At 43.8% G+C, this 22,319-nt stretch overlaps 1 protein-coding gene across 8 annotated transcripts in view; it reads right to left on the bottom strand.

The window, feature by feature from the left end:
* Positions 1–22,319, bottom strand: part of LOC310697670 (far upstream element-binding protein 3-like) — a 395,403-nt gene that overhangs the window by 295,262 nt on the left and 77,822 nt on the right. For 7 of the 8 annotated variants that reach the window (XM_083484353.1, XM_083484354.1, XM_083484355.1 and 4 more), the window contains exon 3: positions 3,746–3,779. In XM_083484353.1, coding sequence (XP_083340479.1) covers positions 3,746–3,779 — 34 coding nt within the window. The remainder of the gene's footprint in view (positions 1–3,745; positions 3,780–22,319) is intronic. The other variant, XM_083484351.1, reaches the window with a different exon arrangement.

The following is a 22,319-nucleotide window of genomic DNA, read 5'->3' as shown; positions in this document are numbered from 1 at the left end:
AGGCGGCGGCTGTGGAGTTGCCCTGTCTCAACCGACGAATCGCCCAATTGGCTTGGCTCCCCTTCAGAGGGTTGCCAAACGCAGTCTCCAAGTGGTTACAAAACCCCTCATAGTCTGCCGGAGCAGTGGCAAGGCCCACTTGGCCACCTGGTCCTTTAATAAACTGATCAAGAAGTGCACCTTGGTTCGATCGTCAGGAAAATTCCGGGCTCGACCCTGAATATACAGCTTGGTGTGGGCGAGGAACATGGGAAAGCTGGCTGGGGATCCATCAAATTTCTCTGGCAGGGCCACTGGGTACCTGCCAGAATCTGGGGTGTCAGCCCCAGGAGCCGGTAATGCGTCCAACTGCTGTTGAAGTGCCGTAACCGCATTGCTTAGCTGCTGAACGGTGTGGGTCAAGGCCTGGTTCTCCTGGGCCAATGCCACCAACGCAGCTGCCTGATTGGCCATGGCTTCTGGCTCTTCCCGAACGCACTCCAACGAAGGGGGAGTGCGGGTGTGGCGTGAGCAAACTGTGCTGGTCCCGGGGGGAGGTTACCGTGAGGCGTGGTCAGAGTCCGGTCCTGGGTCGAGGGTCTGGAGACTGTCCACCAAGGGCGAAGCGGGGTCCAAAGCAATAAGCTGGGCGTGGTCGGGAACTTTGGAAGAACAGGTCTGGGTGCTGGCAGAAACAGGTTTCCAACGACGTTGCACCCGCAACCTGGGACTGGGCTAACTGGCCTTTATTTCCTCTGAGGCCAGGGGCAGTCACTGTTTCCTCCTTCAGTTTCCTTCCTTCCCTGTGTTTCTTTCTCTGAGGTCTTTAGAATCTCCTCTTTATCTCCTCTTCCTATCTTTGTTCTCAGTAATCTCCGTCAATTGTGGAGGGCCCCCATGACTCAGCAATCGCCCTCCACACCTCTCTATCTCCTCTCTCACACAGGTATATCAGTTTTCTCAAGTTATTTTTCCTCAGCGGGTCTGTTTTTTAGTCATTTATTTTCGCTACAGTTTTTAGTCCATTATAAAGCTCTCCAGTAGTTTACTCTTCTAGTTTCTTCTAATTTCTAGTTTCTGTCCGTTTATTTTTGCTCAGTCTGGTGTATCTAGGCACGCTTTTCTTAAAACACCTTGTGCAATTATTAACAGAGGGTTTTCACGTGAGGAGTATGGCCCCTTCTCTGTTGTCTGTTCAGTTCTGTAGTTCCTTTCACAAACTGTTTCTTCCTGCCTCCCCCTCCCTCCACTGAACAGGCAGAGGTTTTCCAATTGTTTTCTTTCAATTTTATTTTACGGGGAGGCATTTGCTTTTAACAGTCTCCTTTTTATAAGAGAGTTCAGCGCTGCTGTGCCAGGGAATTGGAGCGTTTGTACCAGAGAGTGGTTTTGCCTCTTTGCGCAAAGGTCTTCCCCACGTCTTTCTATATCAGTTTTCTTTGTTCTATAATATTGGGAAACCTCTTCTTTTGAGCTGCCTTAGGCTTCCGCCCTCAGGTTCCCCCCCCCCCCCTGAGGTCAAGGTGACTTACGCCTAGTTCCTCGTTTCTCTCTCTCTGGCACCAGGTCCGCCTTGAGATTGCAGGAGTGCGGATCTCCACCCGTCTCTCTGGTGTGCTGCTCTGGAAGTCCTCCAGAAAGTTCTTCCTACAGTTTAGTTTCAGCTTTTGTGAGATTTTGGGTGTGTTTTTTCACCTTTACTGATACAGTACTTGGGTTTTTCTGAGTGTTTTAGAAGTTGAATTAAAACACAGTGATGAAAGACAGGGGGGGACGTGCAGCATGGCACCCTACCCAGTCATAAGCTGTTGCTTCCTTCTCAGTGCCCTCCAGTTGGAGGACAGTTAAGAAGGATGCAACAGTTGTGCACCCTGGCCCCTGCAAGCCCAGCACTGCTTTTGTGAGCGTGCTGTGAACTGTTGAATCCTTCTCACAATGCCCTCCAACTGGTGGAGTGGCTGAGAAGGATGCAACAGACATGTGCCCTGACCCCTGCGAGCAGTGCCATAGCATGCCTGTTGCATCCTTGTCAGCTGTAAGAATGTCACAGCAACTCACAGCGCCCTCACTGCAAGCCAGCACCACTCGCAAACGCAGTGCTGGGCTCGCAGGAGCCAGGGCACACACCTGCTTGCGGTGCCCCGCGAGCCCAGCCTCGTTTATATGAGTCTTGCAAAGTGTTGCTGCGCTTGCAGGGTGCCATGCGTGTTCCCCACTTTGCAGCAGTGGGCAGGGGTTGCTCCGGTGGTGATCCCAACCCATGGCCTTGCCCCCACGGTGTGCCCTGCACACATATGCCTCAGACGCAGGTGGGGAATGGTCCACCGCTGACTGAGAGTAGAGGAAATCTAATAAATGGGTATCAAGTGGCTCCCCGAACCCCCTCCCAATTCTTTCATCATAACACTAGACAGGCCTCTGTGTGGAGGGAATTCCCCAATTACTAATAACATATATAAATGAATGCTTGAAAGCTGCAGATTTTCCCTCAAACACAGAGTGAATTGAACATTGTTCTCTTCTCACTTTTATCTTTTTACCATGTGAACCTGAACAGTAAGGATGTCTGTACTGGATGCTCCAAGCTTAGACTGTGGCTTCAGCAAGCCATTTTTGTGTTTCTATACAAATAATTTAGAAACTTTTTGAAACTAAGTTGTACTGTCTGTCTTTTCTTGCTGCTGTGTTTAAAAGCACATGAATCTGACCTTCGAGGAGAGTATAAGTAAACTATTTTCAAATTACCAAACGTGTGGCCTCTTTCTAGCCTAAGGGAAGTGGGTAGCTTAGGAAGTGACTTAGGAGGAGATATTTTAACAGTAGAAGAGCCTTTATTTCAACGTGATTTTAAATCTCTGCAGGGGCTCTCACCAATGAGTACTTGCCCCAAACCTGGATCTAGACATCCAGGAATTCTTTTATTTTACCTTGTTCTATTTTCCCCTTTAACCAAAATGCCAAAAACCAACAGCAGAGCCTCAAGCTTAATCTTTGAAAGCATCTCCAGGGAGAACAGGTGATGTCTCTTGGCCTCAAACCTGCAAAAGCTGCTGCCAGTTACAGAAGGCAATACTGAGCTAGATAGACTAAGCTGTCATTAATTTGCACATTCAGCAACAGTTAATTGGAGTATTTGCTTCAGGGCCAATGCACCTTTTCTTATGTCTAGGACATTGGAGGTGAGTTACTATAAAAGACATTTGCACTCAGATTTTGTGTGGCTTTCAGGCATTTGGGATTCAGGCGTTTTGCAAGGAGGTGATTGCAGGAGCTTGCAATCAGCAGTGAGAGAACAGCAAGGTGGTGGGAAGAACAAAGCTAAAGGATTCTGTATTTGTACATAGTCTGTATATTTTTCAATAAACACTATCAAGTATTCAGACGCTTCTGTTACTGTGCTCAGCTGGCACAAGGATTTTGTCATTCCAAGTTTTTCGTGGGAGTTTCCCAAATTCTATTTGGCTACCCTAAGCAGCTCTGTGGATCTTAGCTCAAGACACAATGTTTAATTAAATGCAGACCTTCCTTTATGTGCTACCCATGCCATACATGCCTCTCATTCCTTTCCCAAGATATGCAATATCTAGAAATGCAAGCAAATAAGTTCAGCATGGAAGGGGTTTGAGGGGTGCACATGTGGGAAGATGAGAAATTGAGTCTATGCAGTTCTGCCACATTCTCAACCTCTGACTCTGTCAGTATAGATGGCAGATGAATAAATGATTAGAAGTGATCAATAAAAGATAAAACATAGCCCACTGCTTACCTTTGATGTTCCAGGGCCCCTAATTGGTTACCTACTGTGTCAGAGAAGAGAGAGAGGGGGGGGGGGAAATCAAAGCATCAGCACAGATAAAATAACTTCATCTTTATAGCAGGAAAGAAATACGTTCTTACCATTTTCATCGGGAGGGAGGGGGAAAGAGAGGGGGAATAAAGGAGAAACAGCACTAAAGAACAGCAGCTTGGGTTCAATAGCTGAAATGAATGGGTTACATGGGAGGAAAAGCAGGTGATTTATTGATCAACAGAAGCTGAGAAGTGAAGTGTCTAGCTGAATGCAGGATAGGAAAATGATCTGTTTTGCCATCATGCTGTGAACGGCAAGGCGGGGAGGGGTGTCTGTCTCGGGATCCCAAAATCCTTAGTAAAGTACAGCCTGTCCCACTGCCAACCTCCCCAAATTAAACCTGATGTAAAATAAAGGAGATGAAGCAGATTGGTACAACATTTAAAAGGGGGGAGGAAAGAAGTCACAATACACAAAATATCTGGAGGGGATATTTAGTCTAATCAAAAGCACTAAGAGAGGAGAGAGAAATTGAAGAGGGGGGCAGGAGGCTTGCAACATAGTTGCCTGAGTCTCTCTTAACTGTGCTCCATGGAGCCCATTTCCCCAAAGACCTGTTAAAGGAATAGGGCTGTTAAAGAACCTTGCACCCTCATCAAGTTTTATGGCCTCTTACATTTCTACTCAGTATGACCAGGGGATAAGCTATTTACAACGTTGTCAAGGGGGGGCATCTTCTACACAGACCAATCAGAAAGCTTATGTTAGTTATCATCAGTGTTAGAAATTCCCCAGGCACAGTTCCAAAAAGAAAGCCAAATCTCTTTTAGAAGGAGATTAAATGATGATTTATTAGATGATCAAAAATTTGTTGAAAAAGCATAAAAGACCCTGATGGATTATTTTGAAATAAACAGTGAAGGGCAAACAAAATTACAGATGGTCTGGGACACAAGTAAGGGTGTAATGAGAGGACTCTTTATACAACAAAACTCGTTTAAAAGGAAATTGAGAGAGAAAAAGAAAAAAGAAATATTAGAGGAAATTATGAAAAAGAAACAGCTGCCAAACAAGGCAAATAAAGAGGCAGTAAAACAGGCAATTAAAACATTACAAACCCAATAGCCTGAGCTTCCTCCGACCCCAGCCCCCAGAACGGGTCCGGGAGCGATGGCGAGGTTGTGCTCAACCTCGCCATCGCTCCCGGAGCTTGCTGCTATCCGAAGCCCGGGGAGCGTGGTGCTGTAGCCTGCTGCGCACCCCGGGCTTAGGGCAGCTATCCGCAAGCCTGCGGGCGCCCGACGGTGCTGCGCTCCCGGACTTCGGGCTGCAAGCACCTATCCGCAAGCCTGCGGAGCCCGGCAGGAACTCCCACCGGGCGCCGCAGGCTTGCAGATAGCTACCCTAAGCCCAGGGTGCACAGTGCCGCACTCCCCGGGCTTCGGGCTGCAGGCAGCTATCCGCAAGCCTTCGGAGCCCGCGAGAGTTCCCGCTGGGCTCCGCAGGCTTGCGGATAGCTTCCTGAAGCCTGGAGAGTGAGAGGGGTCGGTGTGCACCGACCCCTCTCGCTCTCCAGGCTTCAGCGAAAGCCTGCATTCGCCCCATAGGACGCACACACATTTCCCCTTCATTTTTGGAGTGGAAAAAGTGTGTCCTATAGGGCGAAAAATACGGTAGCTTATAAACTGAGATTCTAACACTGAGTACAATTTATTACCTGCTCTTCACCCTAAGGTCCCAGGGCAGCTGACAACACTTATAATACACATTAATGTAAAAACACAATATTGGTCTGTGAGCGGATAATGGAGGACGACAGAGACTGCTCGCTCTCCGCAGCCTGATTGCTGTGAGGGTCTGGGAAGTGTGCTCAGGCAAATCAGCTTCTCAGAAAAGCCTGAAGGAATAGTTCAGGTCCCGAAGGGTCCGGCGGTATCAAAGGACACTCTCTAGGACAGTGTTTCCCAACCACTGTTCCGCGGCACACTAGTGTGCCGCGAGATGTTGCCTGGTGTGCCGCGGGAAAAATTAAAAAATTCGAAAGATAGCTTCATATCCGGAGAGGCGGCCTTCAGGCGAGTTTTAATTTTAATTTTCCTTCTCCCACTTAATGCCCCACGCTCGCCCGAGCAGCTTGCAGTCCTCGGTAACCACGGCGACCCGAGGGAGGGGAGGGAACAGGGAAGTCGAGGGTGGCGGCGAGCCGCGATGACGTCAGTGGGCCGCGCCGCCTCGCCCTGGCACGGTGTGAGAGCCCCGGCTAGTGGCACGAGCTTCGGAATAAGTGGGATCCGCATGCGCGAGACCGAGATCGCGGGTAAGGAGCTCAGCCCTGGGCAGGAGGAAGCGGGGCCGCGCGTGCGGGCCACATCCCCACAGAGAGCGAGCCTCCCCCGGCCCACCACTCCGGGCAGGTCCACTCGCATGAGGGGGCGGCGATGGCGACGGCCGGCAGCTTGCCTGCAATGCCATCCCTCGAGCAGGCGAGGAGCCCGGAGGCTACCAGATGCGAGTCCTCTTTCCCACCCTGCTCGGGAGTCCAGAGCACTTGGTCGCATTCAGGATCTAGAGTGGGGAAGCGGGGCTTGTGTCTGGGCTGGACACATTGGGCTGCCTGTGCCGCTCGACCTGCGGGGAGAAATCAGGGTGGGAGTCACGACCGTGAGGCAGGGCTGCCAAGTGTGGCAGAAGAGGACACGGCCGTCGCACCTGTCCTTAGGTAGGAGCTTCTTCCGTGTCGACCTGCTGCCCTAAAGTCTTGGCTTTTTTCTTGGCTTTTTGGCGGTTGGCACAGAAGGAAGGCAAAGGGGAGGGGAAAAAATTGAAACTTACACTTTCGTGCGTCCCTCCCGGCGTGACGCTGCGCGCTGACGTCACGGGGCTGTAATGGTGGTGTGCCTCGAGATTTTTTTCATGAAACAAGTGTGCCTTTGCCCAAAAAAGGTTGGGAAACACTGCTCTAGGATCTCCCAAAGCTCCGGAGGGAGCTGAGGGAGATCTGAGATTGAGCTCAGACATAAGGTGCAATCGAGACTCACAGCAAACTGCCTCTAGTGCCTCCATTGAAGCAAAGGAATTCGGACCAATTTGACAAGGTAATAAAAAACAACCTAAATTAGCAGCAATAAAACAATTAGATCCACACCAGGGTGTCAGGGAATTGGAGGCTGAGAAGGAGATGAGGGGGGAGAAGAGAGGCACTTACAGAGAGCCTAAGTCTTTAATCAGCAGCTAGTCTTCCTTGTCAGAGGAGGAAGAGAAATAAACGTTTGGAGACAGTGAAACGGGGAAGGGTGAGCCAGTTCCGGGTATCAGCCACTCACGGAGCAGAGGAAAGAGGGGGGCTGATCTGCGGAAATGGGTCTGCTGGGCGCGGCGAAAGAAAACGTCAGACGATCCAACTGACTCATCGTGATGGAGTGTGCTTTTTGAACTCTTGTAAGGACTTTGAAGCTAAGCAATAAATCTTTGTACAGATATGGCTGACTGCCTGGAGTTTTATCTCAGCTAGCTTGTCAGCAATTCCCTAACACAGGGTGTTAAAGAGGAGCCTGCCCCCCTCCGGTGCAGGAATTGATCTGGCTGGAAAAACTCTGCAAGGACTGAATTAAGAATGAGAATAATAGCGGCTAATTTTTACAAGCATTCCAGGCGATGAACTGTGTTTAACCTGTGATTTGCCTAAAGCTCTGGATGCAGAATCTTTTAGACGTTATAAATATTTTCAAACTGCAAAGAACCCTAATATTGTGGAGGGAAAGAGATGAAAGCGGGACATTGACTGTGTGTGTGTGTGTGTGTGTGTGTGTGTGTTTAATATATACTCTAAGGACTATTTTTCCTTTTTATGATTCAAAAGAGACTGACACTGTGGGGCTGAATTTATTTTGAATTGTCTTGTGGATTGCTGATTTTTGTTTCTTTTAAAAAAATATAACCTAAGGACTATTTTTTATTTCCTTTGCTCCTTTTTATGATTTAAAAGAGACTAACATAGTGGGATTGAATCTAACTTGGTCTATTTTCTGCTTCTTGTTTTTTTCTTTTTTTGGTCATTAAAATGGATTTTCTCTTTATTTTTTATTTGAAACTGACAGGGGCTAGATACAAACTGGAGTTGGTGTAATTTACTTTACTTTCATTTATATATGGATTAAGAGGTGCGCTTTTTGGAAGAAAGCTGAAGAAAGGGGAAGGGAGATTTGGTTTTAAAAACCCCAGAATTAACATAAATAAATGGATAATTGCAGGGCCCTTTGAAGTGGCTGAAGGAAGAATCACACTGCTGAGAGACATGGTTTTTGTGAATGAAAAAGGAGACTTGTGGGACTTCCGGGTTAGCGCCATCGGCAATGGCGGAGTTCCTCTGACCGAGAGGAACCCGCTCCGTGAAAATCGGGTCTTGCCGCCGCGGAAGGAAGCCTGGGAACGTGGGATTCGGCTGACACCAGGAGTGCCTCCCCTACTCGCAGGGAAACCCTTTTCGGGGATCCGAAGTGACGCGGGGTGAGTGGCGCGGTGTTTTGAATCAACCGCTACTTTTACGGAGTGAAGCCGCACAGCCGTTGCCGGAGAGCGCTGACTTTTTCCTGTGGACAATTGGACTCTAAACAAGTACCCGTGAGTAGAACGGAAAATTGGATTAAGAAACATTTTAATTTGGCACTGAAGCGGGAAGGTTCTAAACAGGAAGTCCGCCTCCCGTTTTTGTAAATAGATTGAAGCAAAAACTTTGCAAGCTAAAGTCTGGAAAGTCGTATATAAAGGTCTAAATTTCCTTCAGTTATTACCACCAAAACCCCTCTTGGAAGCAGGAGAAAAGGGGGGGGGGATTTTTGACTGTTCAAGCCTGCAGGAGAGAGAGTAAAGATAAATTTCCACCGTCTCAAACCTGGGAATGGGGTGTCAGAGACAGAAATTTATGGGGAAGTTCATTGACTGAATGGAACGTCTTTTGACAGATAGTTAAAAAAGAGAAACAAGTTGATTCTAATGTTGCCTCTTGCATTCAAAAGAAACAAAATATTTGAAAAATGAAAGTAATTTTCTTTTGTTGGATCTGCTTTCAAAAGATGGATACAAATAGAAATTGTCTCCTCTAGAGGGAGCTTGTTAAATTGTTGCTGGAGTCGATCTGGGGATTTCATAGCTGTGAAGATTAGGATCGTGAGACCAGACTCTGACCTTGAATAAAAATGTGTTTAGAAGAAGTTTTGGTGCTTGCTTTTTGCAAGACAAGCACTTTGCTGGAGCAGATGCATGAGAAGATGGATTTGATGACTGTTGCAGTTAAAAACTTTGGACAAACGGCGAATATTCATATAGAAACCATTCAGGAACCAACCCAGGAACCTGTTTTGACAGGGCAAATGCAAGTGCAGAAGATAATGGAGGAGGTTGCTGTTGAACCTCAAGTAACACAAATGGAGAGACTCGAGGCCTTGCAGGAGCATAAGCCGCTGTTCTTGAAGTTTGAACCTGGAGTGGACCAGGGGGGGACTGGAATTGTGATGGCTCTTAATTTTGGAAGGACTTTGAAGCATGCTTTTAAATACTTTCTGGATTACAGTGTTGACTGTGGGGAATGGGACTGTGGGGAATGGGCTGATCTGCTGAGGGGAGATGGAGATATTTTTGGATTGGAGTCCTCCCGAGACCTACCCCCCAATGAGAAAGGAAAGAAATTAAGAAAAAGATCAACAAAAGACAAAGTAAAGTGCAGGTATAAACAAGAAGATCATCTGCAGAAGGGACATGGAAAAGACTTAAGAGCCTCGGACATAAGATCACCAGGTTGATGGACTAGATGGAATGGACAGGAAGGACTGACAAAACCCGAGACCAGGAAGAAGAGACGTTGGATGAAGATTGGAAGAAAGTTTTTAAAAATTTATTTTGAGAATTAGTGTAAAATTAATGAGTATTAGGAAAAATGTTGGAATGAAACTATTTGGCTTTAGTAGAAATGATATAAGGAGTTATGTACAAATAAGTATCAAGTTTTAAGTTTTAAGGTTTTTTATGGTAAGATAAGGTTAAATAAATTAAGGTAAATTGAATGACAGAATATAGTGAAAGATGGAAAGGATTTGTTGAGTTAATTAATAGGTTAGATCGTTAAGATAAATTATATAACAAAAATTGAGAAAGATGGAAAGAATTTGCTGAAACAATTAATTAAATTAGAATACAAAAAGGGAGGTGTGAGGAGGTCGATGAAACAAGTAAATGAAAGATAAAGATATGGAACATTGGATGTGTGTTTCAATGTTATTTTTTGCTGTATTGTATTGTTTTTATGCTTTTCCTTTTATGTATTGTAATGTATGTTTTGTCAAATTTTTTGTTGTTTTCTTTTTTTCTTTTTTCTGTAATTCTTAAACTTCTAATAAATATCATTTTTTTAAAAGGGGGGGGGAAGAAAAAGGAGACTTGCAAAACCTCTGTTTGAGTTAAAAAAGGGGGACAAGTTGGGTTTAAAGGCTTTCTTATTTTATTTTTCTACTCTTTTCCTACTCTTTCCTTTTGTAGCCTGACAAGCTTTGCAAGTAAGTTGTAGTGAAAGAGGGAAAACAGGAAATCAAATATCAAAATTAGATTAAAAGGGAAAGTACAGCGTGAGGAAGTAGAGTGAGAGATTAAGGACGGAATTACAGTGATATAGTGACACAGTGTGGCTGAAAAAAATAATTGCCATTTTTCTATTTATTTTTTAAGTATTTCCCTATAATAAAGGAGAGTCCCATCTAGTGACATTTGTATATAATTACAAACATTGAATATATATATATATATATATATATACACACACACACAACACACATTTTATTTCTTTTCTCACCTTCCTCCCTTTTGCTTTAATTTTTTATTTCTTCTCTATACAGAAATTGAAAATTGAAACTTAATTGTTGAAAATTGTTTAGTTATTCTGAGTTAATATTTTAAATAATAAAAAATAAAATAATGTTTCAGTTATTTGTTCCTTTGTATTCTGAATATTTGAAAGGAAGTAGGCAAGGGAAGGGAGAGAAGGGCGGGGGAGGGGAGGAAGGAAGAGGGTTTCCATATACATAGATATAGATATATATGTGTGTGGGTTTTTTGGTTTTTTGTGTCCGTTTCCATTGTTGTGGACAAAACTATGGCTAATACAGGCAAAAAACACCTCCAGGCCCAACTACAACATCAAGTCAGAGAAAAGAATCAATTGCAGAAGGAGACACAAAGTCTGATTTAACAACAATTTTATTAGAAATGAAGAACGAGATGAAGAAAGGAATACAGAGACTGGAACAGAAAGTGGATTTCAATACCGTGGCAGTCACAAACTTAACAACAGAAATTAAAGAATTGTCACATAAAACTTCAGAATTGGAGAAAGCAGTACAGGACTTAAAGCTTAAAACCTCCAGCTTGGAGGAAACTTCTAAGAAAAAGCAAGTGGAGGTAAGAGAAACAAAGAGGGAGCAAGAAAGGATGAAGGAGGATACTGAAGCGATGAAATTTCTTTATGAACAGGCTCTAGATGAGATTGCAGTTCTGGAAGTACATCAAAAAGATCTGATTCTTCATCTGAGAGGCATGGCAGATGACACAACGGTGGAATTACCATATTTTTCGCTCCATAAGACACACCTTTTTCCTCTTAAAAAGTAAGGGGAAATGTCTGTGCGTCTTATGGAGCGAATGTGTGGTCCCTGGAGCCAAATTGCTGGAGTGCGGCACGCTCCTGAGCTGCTCTTTGGGGGTGGTGGGGCGAGCCACACTGCTCTGCCGGCAGCCTCCGCTTTCCCCTTGTTGGGCGGAGAACCCTCCTGCAACACCCGACGGAGCCAATGAACCAAGGTGAGATTTTTACCAACTTGACCTTCACAAGATAAATAATGGTGACGACCAGGAGTGGCTGTAGAACACCAGGCTTTTATCGGAGTGATCTAAGACCTCTCTCTAAAAGAGCTACCCTAAAGGGAGCTCAAACAAAAAGCACTCGGCCCTTTAAGAATAGGGGTAAAGTCAAGCCGAGTGAGAATCAGCAGGAAACTGAAACTTCTCCCTCCTGCACTGAAGGGCCGGCTGTGCAGAGAGAGGATTGTGTAGAAGAATGCCACAACAAAGGGCCAATAAAGCCCAAAGTAAATCCAAACACAATTGGTACAGTCACCGAAGTACTCCCAAAACAAAGACTTAAATCCCAAGCTTCTCCTGAACCATCCCAAGTCCGAGAAGTGGAAGAACTAATGTTAAAACAAATTGCAGAGATGTCTTCGGGAAACCCTAAAACATCAAGAGACTCCTGCTTCCAACTTGAGACAAATGAGGATGAGGATTTATGAGTTATCAAATGGCTTGTGCTTTTAACTGAGGATATCGAAAATATAAAATCTCATCTGGCCACCTGTACAAAAATCCTCACTATAATGATGGACACTTGCAAAACTCTCTGTAGGGAATCCAGTGGGGTGACTGTAGAATTGGAAAGTAATAACAACTTCCTTCCTACCACCTGCAAAAACAGACCACCAAGGAAGGCCAAGAGATCTTGTAGGGCTACTGCCTTGAAAAGGAGGCCTATAAGGGTAAAAAAGAGCAGAAATGTTAAAAATTTTAAGGCAGTGCGTTACAAAAAAATGAATTTTAAAAAGCTCTTTAATCTTCAAGAGTATCCCAATAACCGAGAACAGTGGGAACACTGAGAAACTTCTAACTAGGAAATCTTCTAAGCAAGAACGTTCTATAAACCCTTGCCCTGACGCTGCGATGGATTGCTTGGCACCCTTAACACTTACTCCAACACCTAACTCCAAGCAAGACATTTTGATCCAAGATCCATGGTCTTACATTCTATCTGTAAGACAATCAGACAAATCTAACAAATAAAAACTGGAATCTGGTGCTGTACCGAAACAAACTCGTTTTATCAAATTATCCTAAACCCCCAGGACTCCTGTCACAAGAAGAGCGTAAAGCCCATCTATTGAACCTTTTAAAGATCTATATGCCGGGTATACGTAATAACCCTAATGATTTGGCCCAAGTGGAATATCTATACTTCAACGGATTCCTTGCCGGAGCGGTGGTCTCATTCTACGAGGGGAGACTGGCAAAACTAGTGTACAAATGTAGAGAACACCTGGAGACGAGTGGTATAAGAATCTCAAGGTACTTTAAGAATGAAGCACCTCCAATTCCACTTATCCCCCATATTGTAAATTTGCCAAAAACTCAACATGAGATTGATCAACATGTTCTAATTGATATAAACTCTGCGGAGGACATCTCCAAACATCCTACTGGCCTGGTTACCAAGGACTCTCAAAGGTTGGACTTCCTTGGGCCCAGGTATGCGGAGAATCAGGGAATCGACCTTGATAGCTTTGATAATAACTTAATCCACTCCTATAGCGTTCTCCCGCAAGAAGCTCAGAAAGAAATACTCCATAAAATTGATTCCCTTTATTTCTGCCTGACAAAAGTGACGGAGGAACAGCTGAGATTACCTAAACAAAATATGCTTGATAGAGACTGTGGTTCAGATTCTGTCCCACGCTTATACCACCAAGAACTGGACCTGTGGGTTGGGAAGGCACCCACCCCTACCAGCCAACTGGTTGTTGCGGAGATGAATCCACTCCTCCATACTCTGGAGGCGGAAACCCCATCACCAGACCCATCTATTATGCACTCCATCTCTAAGGCAAATATGACTACAACATCTGCCTGGGACAAAATGAGGGAACTTAACGAATCTGAATTAGGTTCTCCATGTAAAGTGTCCCATATGGGTCCACTTACTTGTAATTTTATTAACCCACTCTCTTCTAACGTGTGCAAGTTGAATAAATCCATAGATACCATCGAACCGGTAACAGAACCAGCTGAACAAGACCAACAAATGAGAGACGACTCCATTTTATTTTTAGCCCCAAAGAATGATCTGGTTGAAGACCCGACAGGTCGTATTAACAAAATTATTCAAACAACTAATGATCACTCAACTAGTGGCACGATACCTGTTGACTTAATTTCGCTCTCTCTAAGTAATACCCCCCCTAATTCTACCATCTGGCTCTGAAAAGTCGACTATCTTAGGCCAAACATCTGCCTTTAGCGAGACGAGTGGCACGACTTTACAGCCAAACCACCCCAATAAATTCAAACAGTTGGGATTTATAGCGCGATTGCCACCTTCTCAAAGGAAAATTACTGATTTTTTTGAAGCTGAAACTCCCCCAAAGTTAGAATCCCATTCCCACATGATCTGACTACCTAATGACCAACCCAACCACTCCTCGATGTCATTTTTATGCTGGAATATTGCGGGATGGAGGGGGAAGAAATCTGATCCAGACTTCTTAAAATTTGTTAATTTATTTCAAGTAATTCTCCTACAAGAAACTTGGGAAGAGGAGGCGATTGACATAAATGGATACGATACCATTTTGCTTCCAGCTAGCCCCTCTCTTAAAGGTGGACGCCCTAGGGGAGGTTTGGTAATAGCCATTTCCCTCAAATTGCAAGCAAAACTTACACTTGTTAAATCTTTCTCTCCTTACGCGATTACAGGACTGATTTCAGGAGGGAAATTTGAATTACTGGTAACAAATGTTTATTTCCCCCCCACGGGGCAGGTAGTGGACCTCCATTCCAAATGGGAAACACTTGAAGAACACCTAGCTTTCTGTTATACTAAGTTCCCAAATATCTCAGCAGTCATGGGAGGTGATTTTAATGCTCGTACAGCTGCAAACTGGGAAGCGCTAGGCAAGGCCAAATGGTGGGTCATACCTGATCACCAGAACTTGGATTTCTCCCCCCATATACAGAGAAAATCGAAAGATAATAGGGTTAACGAAGCGGGAACCCTTCTTTATCAGCTGATTTTACGTTTGAATTTGATAATTTTAAACGGAAATTTTCCCCCGGATATTCCGGGTGAGTTTACTCATTTGAGCACACTTACAAATAGTGTTCTCGGTTATTTTATTGTTTCCAGAGATTTATTCCCAAATATTTCTTATTTTAAAATAGAAAACGTCCAAATGAGTGACCATCTCCCCTTGAGTGCCAAGCTTTCCTTAGACTGGCAGTCTATCAAGCCTAGAAACCCCATAAATATGGGAATAAATACTGCAGAACAAGTGAGAGGAATAAAATGGTCAGTAACTCAAGCCCAAAAATATATGGAATTCTTCCAACAAGAGAAAATTCAAACTCATGTTGTTTTAGATTTAGATCTGTATGGGCATGAACGAATTATTAATTCATTCTCTTTGCTTACAGAAGACCTTATGTCCTTTTTTGCAGTACCAGCCACCCAAGTAAATCGGGCCCATTTTAAGACCGGTGCCCCCTGGTTTAATTTAAAATGCAAACAAGCTAGACGACATCTCTGTGCCATTTACAATGAATATAAATCTTCTGGTGCCTTAGTATTACCTAGGAATTACCAGCAAGCAAAAACAGCATATAAGCAAGCCCAGAGAATGGCTAAGCAAGAGTGGCAACATAATCGCTGACAGGCGCTAATAGTCGCCTCTAGTTCATGTAGCTCACAGCAATTTTGGCAACTGGTTAATAGAAGATCAAGGAGATATCCCTTAACAATAATTCCTGCCCCGGTCTGGGAATCCTTTTTAAGGAAATATTTTGCGTCACCAGATCCCAATACCAACGCTCTTGATGATGTATTTGTCCATCTCCCCATCTGGCCTCCTACTGACCCCAATGAAATCTTGAATTTAATCTCTAAACTTAAAATCGGCAAAGCCCCTGGGCCAGATTTGGTCCCGGCGGAAGCCATAAAACTACATTCCGACTGGTGGGCAAAAATCCTGGCTGTTATTTTCGATGCTATTAATACAACTGGAAGGGTGCCAAAAATATGGAAGGACACTATTATAATTCCAATATATAAAAAAGGCTCCCCAGACGATCCGGAGAATTATAGGAATATTAGTTTACTGTCAATAGTTGGAAAGATATACGCACGTTTTCTGCTGAATAGACTTACCCAATGGGCTGAAGAAAAGAAACTGATAGGCCCTGAGCAAGCAGGATTCAGACCGAACCAGTCAACTACGGACCATGTTTTAGTCTTGCACCATCTAGCCCGGAAATACTCCTCTTCAAACCGGGGCCAACTTTGTGTGGCTTTTATCGACCTTAAGGCTGCATTTGACAGCGTCCCCAGAAGGTTGCTCTGGGAAAAGTTGACCCGATGGGGAATTGATAGAAGACTTTTATGGTTAATAATCCAGCTGCATGAGGGGTCGGCTGCTAGGGTGAGAATAACCCCAGCCGGCGATCTCACAAACTCTGTGCCCATCAACAGAGGAGTCCGGCAAGGATGTATCCTAGCTCCTTTTCTTTTCAATTTATTCATTAGTGACATGAGGATACCATTGGCTGAATCTCAGGAAATCACCCATGCCCCCCGCCTCGCAAACTATCGTTGCCCACTATTACTCTATGCTGATGATGCTGTGATTTTATCCTTCTCAAGAATTGGCCTCAGGAGAGCATTAAAATTCTTTATTTCATATTGTAAAACAAATTCCCTCACTATAAATCAATCTAAATCAAAAGTACTAATCTTCTCAAAAAGTCGGAAATCCTATAAGTGGCAATTAGATGGAAAACCTATTGAACAGGTCTATAAATTTCAATACCTGGGAGTCTTTCTCCAATATAATCTGGGTTGGAAGGCCCATATTGCACATATTTTAAACAAGGCCAAGGCCCTATCCTTTGCACTTTTGCGCTTTTTCTTTTCGGACGGGGCTCTTCATGTTCCATCTGCCCTGAAAGTATTCAAAGCTAAAGTAATTGCAACATTGGCATATGCTGTTCCTTTATGGGGGACCGCAGTAAACTTGATGCCCTTGGAGGTAATTCAAAATCAATTTCTTAGACGACTGCTAAAACTTCCTCAGTGCGTTAGTAACACAGCTATTCGCTTAGAATTAAAAACTACATCTTTAGAAAATACTCTTTGGAGGCGCAGCCTTTGTTACTGGTTGTCCTTAAGGCATAGGCTCCCGAATCTGTATTTGATCCCATGCCTCTGGAGAGATAATTTTCCCGTCCTAGGGGCAAAAGAGATCCATTCTAAAGTAGTGACCTATGGATTGTCTCCATCAGAATTATTGGAATTGGACCTAGCCACAGCAAAAAAAAACCTCACTCAAAAACTTAAGGAGATTGACCTACAACAAAACACCATTTTGGGTAGTGGCACTTGCTCACCATTAAACACCATTAAATCTTGGCATAGTGCCCTCACAGCAGATACCATCTTATTTGACCTCTTTGTCTGTAGCGGCCCACAGATATGCCTTTATTAAGGCAAGATTTAATGCCTTTCCTTCCAATGTCTTGAATAATAGATTTTCCAATGGTCGGATCTCAGCGGTGTGTGTATGCGATAATAGATCTATAGAATCTTTACAACATATACTATTCTGTTGTTCACTACATTCAGTTTCTCAGGTCAGATTTTTGCCCCCTTTATTATTGGAAATCTCAGGTGACTCCTTGGAAACACAGCTAATTCATTTATTGCAAGATTCTGACCTGAGTAGGTCCCTTTCTGTTGCCAGATTTCTGATAACAGTATTAGCCTATAAAAGGAAAAATGGATTACTCTATGATTATTGATTTTGCCTAAATAATATTGATTTATACTGATAATTTGATATTTTAAGCGCTATATTGTTCTTATTTTAATGGAAATTAGAAACTTACGGTCTGAGATGTACTTGATTTAAACGTAATTTAATTTATTAATTTTATCTTGTTATACCTGTGTTGCTGTATGATGTATTGAATATGGGCCTATGGCCGTAATAAACTATCTATCTATCTTTCCCCTTGTGGTAAACAGAATCTGTCCTTAAGGTTTGTGAGCAGTGGGCAGGCTGTTCGCCGAGAGAGGGGAGGAAGAGGATGGAGAGAAGGGGGACCAAGAAGCTCTGCTTGCTTTACAATGAACAGGAGGGAGGCCAGACGCTTCTGCCCCTCCCCCAGCTGGCTGTAATTCAAGCAAAAGGAGAGCCGCTTGCACGCGTGTAAGCAGCTCTTACTCTGCTTGCTTTACAATGAGCCGGAAGGATGGAGACAGCCCCTTCCGCCCCTCCCCCAGCTTACTGTGCTGGTAAGTCCCGGCATCGCCTCCTCTTTTTGTTCCGGTTCCAGCGAGGCAAGGCAGCTGCCCTCCACAGGCACCCACAAATGTGAGCTCTCCCTCTCTCTTTTCCTTCCTTCCCTCCCTCCCTCCCTCTTCCAACTTAAATAAAATATGCGGGGGCAGTTAAGCCCCCACCTCACATACCACAATTCAGTTGAACTACAACTCCCATTGACCCTAGGTAGCAAGGCCAGAACTCAGGGAAGATGGGAGTTGAGGGATGATAGGAGTTTTAGTCCAACAACATCTGGGGACCCACGGGTTGAGAACTGCTGTGATCTCAAGACAAAGTGGGGGGGGCGAAGGCACCTAGGCCTAGGACAATTCAAGAAAGCAAAATGATGCATATGCTATAATATCAATAAATATTTAGGGTGATACCGTAATTTTATTTTTTTCACAGACTGTATGTTGGCTATGTTTACTATGATGCCATTAGTTAAAGGTATGGTCAGCACTCACTGGTGAACATTGGAGATACTGTACATTACTGACAGTTCCTTCATCACTGTATTTTCTTGCAGAAAACCTCCCCCATTCTGATAAGGATGATAAAGCAGAAAAGACTAGCATATAAGATTCCTTTTAAACTAGATTATTAGTACTTGACCAGTTTAGAGCACATATTAGCGAAACTACAAAAAAGTGCTTTAAAGAAGTGAAGACTCATCTAGCTGTAATTCCTGGAGGTCTTAGCAGCCAGTTGCAACCTCTCGACGTTTCCATCAACAAGCCATTTAAGGTCTTTATACGAGAAGAGTGGAAAAAATGGGTGGCTGTTGATAATCATGATATGACATCTACTGGACGAATGAAGAGGCCCACTATCACTCAAGTTTGTGAATGGGTGAAAACATCATGGCACTCGGTGAAGGAGGAAATCGTTGTCCGGTCATTCAAAAAATGTGGCATTAGTAATGCTTTGGGTGGAAAAGAAGATGGTATTTTACATGAAGATAGCGAAGAAAGTGATGTCAGTGATTGTGTGCAACTGAGCTTCATAAATTCTGACTCTAGCACTGATGAGTTATTGGGGTTCACAGAAGACTAGAAGAGTACTCAAACCTTAAAGTGTCTCTTCATTTGTTAACGACAGTGATAATGGTTCTTAATGCCACTGTTGACTGCTGTTCATTTTACATGGCTGTAATATGATTCTGATATACTGGTTGTTTATTAAATACGGTAGTTTAGTACAACATTTGATTCAGAATTTTTTTTTCTTGTTTTCCTCTAAAAACTTGGTGCGTCTTATGGTCGGGCGCGCCTTATAGAGCGAAAAATACGGTAGGTGAGAAAATAATAATAGAACTTGCTAATCTGATTGAAATGGAGGAAGAAATGGTTAGTGCAGCAGTGGACAAAAAAAATCGTGTAAAATCAAGATATGCTAAAGCACAAAAACTGCTGGGCGGCTGTCTTTAATTCTCTTTGAGTTAAAAATCTCCAGAGTAATACAGATGCACTATCAGAAAGATCTCCAGATTGACGACCAAAGAGTAATAATCCTGAAAGAAATACCGATGAGACTGTTAAAGAAAAGAGCAAATTATAAATATCTGACAGATGCTCTGCGATACAACAAAATCACATTTCGTTGGGAATAACCTGAGGGAGTAATCCTTTACATTTAAAGAGAGAAAACAGAAGTGTAGGGATCCTACAGAAGCAGATAAATTTTGAAGAAAATATGGAAAAGAATTAGCAGGAGAAAGGGCATTTGATTTGGAGACAGGACATGAAGAAGAAGAACCAACAGAGGTGGAGAAGAGAGATAAATAAAGGACAAAATGGAGTTGAAAATCTTAACTTGGAACGTAAATGGACTCAATAATAAAACAAAAAGGAATATGATGAGGTAAAAATTTGGATGTGATCTGCTTTCAGGAAACACATATTGTGAAGAAACACAAAAGAATCCTGATCAATAAAAGATTGGGAAAGGACTTTGCAGCCGCTGATGTAGCAAAGAAGGTGCAGTAATGCATATAAAACCCGAATTAGATCCAAAGCAATTATTTAAAGATGAGCAAGGAAGAATATTGATAATGCAGACGTCACAAGGAGAAAAAAATAGTGTTAATGGGTGCATATGCACCAAATGAGAAAAAAACTGAATTTATAAGAGACCTGAAGAAAACCTATTTGAATATATGAATGAAAAGATCATCTTGATGGGAGATATGAAGCTTCCCTGGAATGGGACAGGACTATAAGAAGTGAGACAAAAAGAAGGGAAGTTGCCCAAGGCTTTTTTCAGATGACAGAAAATTTAAGTCTAATTGATATATGAAGGAAAAAACACCCACTGGACAGACAATTCACATTTTATTCTACCACAAATAATTCTGTGAGTAGAATAGTTATGGCCCTCTAGAGATTTGTACATTAAGGTAAAGAAGGTAGAAATTCTACCCAGGACATTATCAGATCACAACTCTATTATGGTGGAATAAAGAACAGGGCAAAATTTCCCAATGAGATGGAGATTAAATGAGAATTTATTAAATGATCAACAAATATTAGAAAAGGGGTAGAATATTAAAATATTATTTTGAAATTAATTTGAATCAGGAGACAAATTTGAAAGTGGTATGGAATGTGAGCAAAGCAGTGAAGCAAGGCTTTTTTATTCAGCAAAGTACATACCAAAAAAAAGAAAACGAGTGTTGAAAAAGCAAGAAATTCTACAAGAAATAAAAAGGAAAGAAAAGGAATTGATAAATTCCCCTCAAAAATAGATAGTAAAAATGGATATTAAAATATTGCAAACACAGTTTTCAATTATAATAAACTGAGAAATAGAGTGGAAAAATAAATATTTAAAACAGAAACAATTTGAGCAGGCTAATAAACCAGGGAAATTATTAGCATGGCAAATAAAAAAAAGGCAAGAGAAATGTCCTTTCTGATAAGAGCAACTTTTGCATCTCATTTGGAAACCAAGGACCCAGAGTCTGGAGGAAGAATGGGGAGGCACACAATGCCAGATGCTTGAAGTCCAGTGTGAAGTTTCCATAGTCTGTGTTGATTTGGGGAGCCATGTCATCAGCTGGTGCTGGTCCACTGCGCTTCATTAATTCCAGGGTCAACACAGCCGTTTACCAGGAGATTTTGTAGCTGTGCTGGTCCCGGGGGGGGGTTACCGTGAAGCGTGGTCAAAGTCCAGTCCTGGGCTGAGGGTCTGGAGACTGTCCACCAAGGGGGAAACGGGGTCCAAAGCAAGAAGCTGGGCGTGGTTGGGAGCTCTGGAAAAACAGGTCTGGGTGCTGGCAGAAACAGGTTTCCAACGTCGTTGCTCCCGCAACCTGGGACTGGGCTGATTGGCCTTTATCTCTTCTGAGGCCAGGGGCGGTCCCGGCCCACAGGTGACCCGCCTCTCCTGGCCTTAAGGCGAGCACTCCTCCTGAGAGCACTTAGTTCCCTCCGCCTCTCTGCCCTGAGCCTCTGCAGCTCAGGAGAGGCTGGAGAGTTACTGGACCCAGGAGCAGCTTCACCTTCATCTGACAGGGCTGGGAGAGGCGCACCTGCAGGCAATGGGTCCTCAATCACCTCCGGAGCCAGAGTGGATTCATCTGGTATCTGCTCCTGAGGACCCGGCACAGGTGCAGGCCCTTCAGATTCAAGCCCCTGCCCCGGCTCAGCCGGCCCTGGAGGCGGGGACTCCTGTGCAGGCTGGGACTCCTCAGATTCAGCTTCTGAAACAGATTCCCAGGTCATCACAGGAGCACTTCATGCTTCCTTCCACAGACAAGCTTTATGGGGATTGCTGACTTCATTTTCCAGCCCACACTGCCAAAAGTACCAAAACCTGGTTCAATGCCCATGGGATTACTGTGCTTAATTGGTTTGCATTTGAGAGAGAGTGGCTGAAGGATGAGGAGATTTCACCCCTCCCAATATCCAAGAATCTGCTGATGAGTCTGGTGATTTTCCAGAGAGGAGGGGCGGTGTTCTGCTCTCTACTTATTCCGCTCCAGCCTAACAAAAGTAAGTCAGTCAGTGTGTCGGAGAGAGAGAGACAGTGTTAGAGATCGTGTGTATAGATAAGGTTGCTGCTAAGAGCAGCTGCAGGCACTCAGTTCAGTTCAGCATTCATTTTGCTTAGACCTCATATAGCTCTGTATATAGTTGTGTATTATAGTTGTAGATAGAATAAAGAAGATATTCTACAGAGCTGCTCTCCGAGTCGTTTATGCTCTGCTATACTCTGCTATACTCTGCTGTGTGACGACTGTCTTCTTGTGGAAGTGAATCCGGTGCTCACAACTCTCCTGTGTGAGTGTCTGAGGGCCCTGCTCCTTCCTGCCACTCACCATCTGGCCCGGGGCGGGGCCTGAAGCCTCATAAGGACTGCTGCGCTCT

Source organism: Podarcis liolepis, assembly GCF_965112155.1.
Source record: "Podarcis liolepis genome assembly, chromosome: W".
In the NCBI taxonomy this organism is placed as follows: domain Eukaryota; kingdom Metazoa; phylum Chordata; class Lepidosauria; order Squamata; family Lacertidae; genus Podarcis; species Podarcis liolepis.
The sequence above is the reverse complement of the archived record's forward strand: the minus strand, read 5'-3'. Positions and strand labels throughout refer to the sequence as shown.